We start from the raw sequence: 2,899 nt of genomic DNA, 5'->3' as shown, positions 1-2,899 counted from the left end.
AATAAAATTCTTATTTCTCAAAGGAAACAAGAATTGAAAGTGATATATTTCATCAAAGTAAAATATACTTTCTTCCTCTCATCAGCTCTAAGACCGAATATTGAGGGAACCTACAAGTAATAGCCAACAACCAGAAAACAATAAATACATGAGATTTACGTGGTTCGGCAAACTTGCCTACGTCCACGGGAGGGGTGAGGGGAGATTCCACTATGAGAAGAACACCGACGACTTGTACAATCCACAAGCTCGTCTCAAAGAAAAAGATCTAATTTTTACCCAAAAAAAATTGACCTCTCTTTTGTAAATTCCTCTTTTTCTCTCCTCAAAAAAAAACTCTCAGCTTTTCTCTCAAAAAAAACAGCCGCCAAGAACTCCCTGCAGACTTTTTCTCCAAGCCGCTGTTTGCCGCTGTTTCACCTCTGCAGCCGAAAACTTTCTCAATCTCTCTCTCTCTGCTTTTGTTTCCGCAGACTTTTCCCCGTACCCAAAACCCTAGGTATCATAGGTATTTATAGGAGATTGATGCGGTTAAAAAGCAAACAAAAGTGGGCCTTGGCATTTACCCGCTGGGCATTGACCAAAAAAGAGATTGATGCGGTTAAAAAGCAAACAAAAGTGGGCCTTGGCATTTACCCGCTGGGCATTGACCAAAAAACTCCTCACGCACACTTGGGTGGCCCCCACTTGCACTTGCCACCGGTGTTCACACATATTTCAAACTTTTGAGGGGTTTATGATTATTTTATCCAATCTAATACTTATTAGTAGTGTAGATTCCAAAAGTTAGCACCCTCAGACTTATATGTGGCTCCGCCGCCGAGTTTAATGGTGGTCATTAATATGACGATCCGAGAATTTTAGTGATCTTATCAAGATATGGTTAGTGGGTGGATTTGGATGGTAGCACCGTAGAATGGATGATCGCCTTTGAGCTTCCGCATGTGGTCTCTAATCTGGCATTGTGCATTACAACTAGAAAAGAAGACCTAGTGAAGAAATAAATTTGAGTATTTCTACCTCCAAGTAAGGTGACTTTATAACTACGACATAGTAGTAAGTACAATGGAAACACATTAGGAAGAAACTAGTAATTGGCATTTCATTGACCTTTGCATATTTCCATGACAAGAGAGAGGCAAAGAACAAACTTCTATTGAAAAGAAAGAAATGGAATGCTTGTAACCAAGTTGGACGCAACCATCCTGACTAGAACTTGAGAAAGTATGTTTTTGGGATATCACATCATGTAAAATATGCGCCACTCCATACAAACATCTATCCAAGAGTACAACTGTTTGTGGAAGATATATATCCACTTCTTATTACATATTTCAATAGGACTACAAGAGTGAAGGATGATAATTTAAGACATTAAAGTTACTTGTATTAAGCTAAGTGATTGGCAATTTAGCAACAAGAACAAGACTGGATCTCTTGGGAGCAGTAAGTCCAGGTGACTCACTCATATCTAGAACTTCTCCTTGCATTTCATCAGCCAATTCCCAATCAAAGTGACCCAAGAGATGAGCAAGAGTGATTTCAATTGTAGCCATAGCAAATTCAATTCCAGGACAACCTCTTCTTCCAGCACCAAAGGGTATAAGCATAAAGTCTTGTCCTTTAAAATCAATGTCGCAATTGACAAATCTTTCAGGATAAAATTCTTCAGGCTTATCCCATGATCTTGGATCCCTTCCAATTGCCCAAGCATTGACAATGACTCTAGTTCCAGCCGGAATATGATAACCTTGTAGTTCAACTTCTTCCATTGTTTCTCGAGGAACTAACAAAGGAACAGGAGGGTGCAGCCTTAGAGTTTCTTTAATTACTGCTTTCAAGTACTTCATTCTATCAATGCTTTCCTCTTTGATCTCTCCACTACATAAAGTAATTCCTCGAACCTCTTCTTGTACTCTCTTCATTACATCTGGATTCTTGATGAGCTCTGCCATCACCCATTCAATTACTGTATATGTTGTGTCTGTCCCAGCTGCAAACATGTCCTATAATATCAAATTGCATAAGTTTAGTAATAAAACTTCTCTTTTTCAGTTGAACCATCATGTATCATATGTACAATTTTATTATTGTGTATGTGATGCTATTCACCTTTTGTACCTGGTTTCATGAGTTTACCTGACAGTTAAATTAGATAATGAGTATCATTAATTAGTCATGAGAAGTTTGAACTAGGTATACTCTGTTCCCTACATCGATGTTCACCTACCAATTATGATCCACACATCAAAAGTGCATACTTCCTGATTCATGTTTATGTTGATCCACACATTCTTTCGAACTAAATTCAGGCACACATCACAGACATCATAATGTGAGCCGGTCATCCGAAGGAAGACAACTAATTATGACCAGTAATAATGCAATATTCCTTTTAACTCACCGTGGGACTGCTCATGTGCACTCCTAGACATTCATGTATGTAGACGTGTGCACTCATACAGATGCATATATATGTGTGCATTGTGTATGTACAACACAAAGAGTAACGCAATATTCCTTTTAACTCACCGTGGGACTGCTCATGTGCACTCCTAGACATTCATGTATGTAGACGTGTGCACTCATACAGATGCATATATATGTGTGCATTGTGTATGTACAACACAAAGAGTAACGTACCAAGCAATTGTGTACTTTGCGATTTATATTGATGTCCATATGATCCAGCCAATGTATCCATATAAAATGTAACGCGCTGTATCAATAGTTGATTATTATAGCTGTTATAATCCAGAACATGTGGTATGACCAAGCCACGTATTATATAATTAAAGTATGACACTAGTCAATGTCTAGCCTTGATTATCAATGTCTGTAATCAAGGATTAACACATGCGCTACATCTATTTAATCCATGATATGAACTATGAAGCTA

The 2,899-nt window shown here is 38.2% G+C and overlaps 1 protein-coding gene across 2 annotated transcripts in view; it reads right to left on the bottom strand.

Moving 5' to 3' along the window:
• Positions 1-1,245: 1,245 nt before the first annotated feature.
• LOC109827263 (cytochrome P450 71A1-like) overlaps positions 1,246-2,899 on the bottom strand; it is a 25,900-nt gene continuing 24,246 nt past the window's right edge. For both annotated transcript variants that reach the window (XM_020394247.1, XM_020394248.1), the window contains one exon: positions 1,246-2,006. In XM_020394247.1, the coding sequence (XP_020249836.1) occupies positions 1,395-2,006 (612 nt within the window). In that variant the 3' untranslated portion in view covers positions 1,246-1,394. The remainder of the gene's footprint in view (positions 2,007-2,899) is intronic.

This window comes from Asparagus officinalis, unplaced genomic scaffold, assembly GCF_001876935.1.
Source record: "Asparagus officinalis unplaced genomic scaffold, Aspof.V1 AsparagusV1_Un101, whole genome shotgun sequence".
Lineage (NCBI taxonomy): Eukaryota > Viridiplantae > Streptophyta > Magnoliopsida > Asparagales > Asparagaceae > Asparagus > Asparagus officinalis.
The sequence above is the reverse complement of the archived record's forward strand: the minus strand, read 5'-3'. Positions and strand labels throughout refer to the sequence as shown.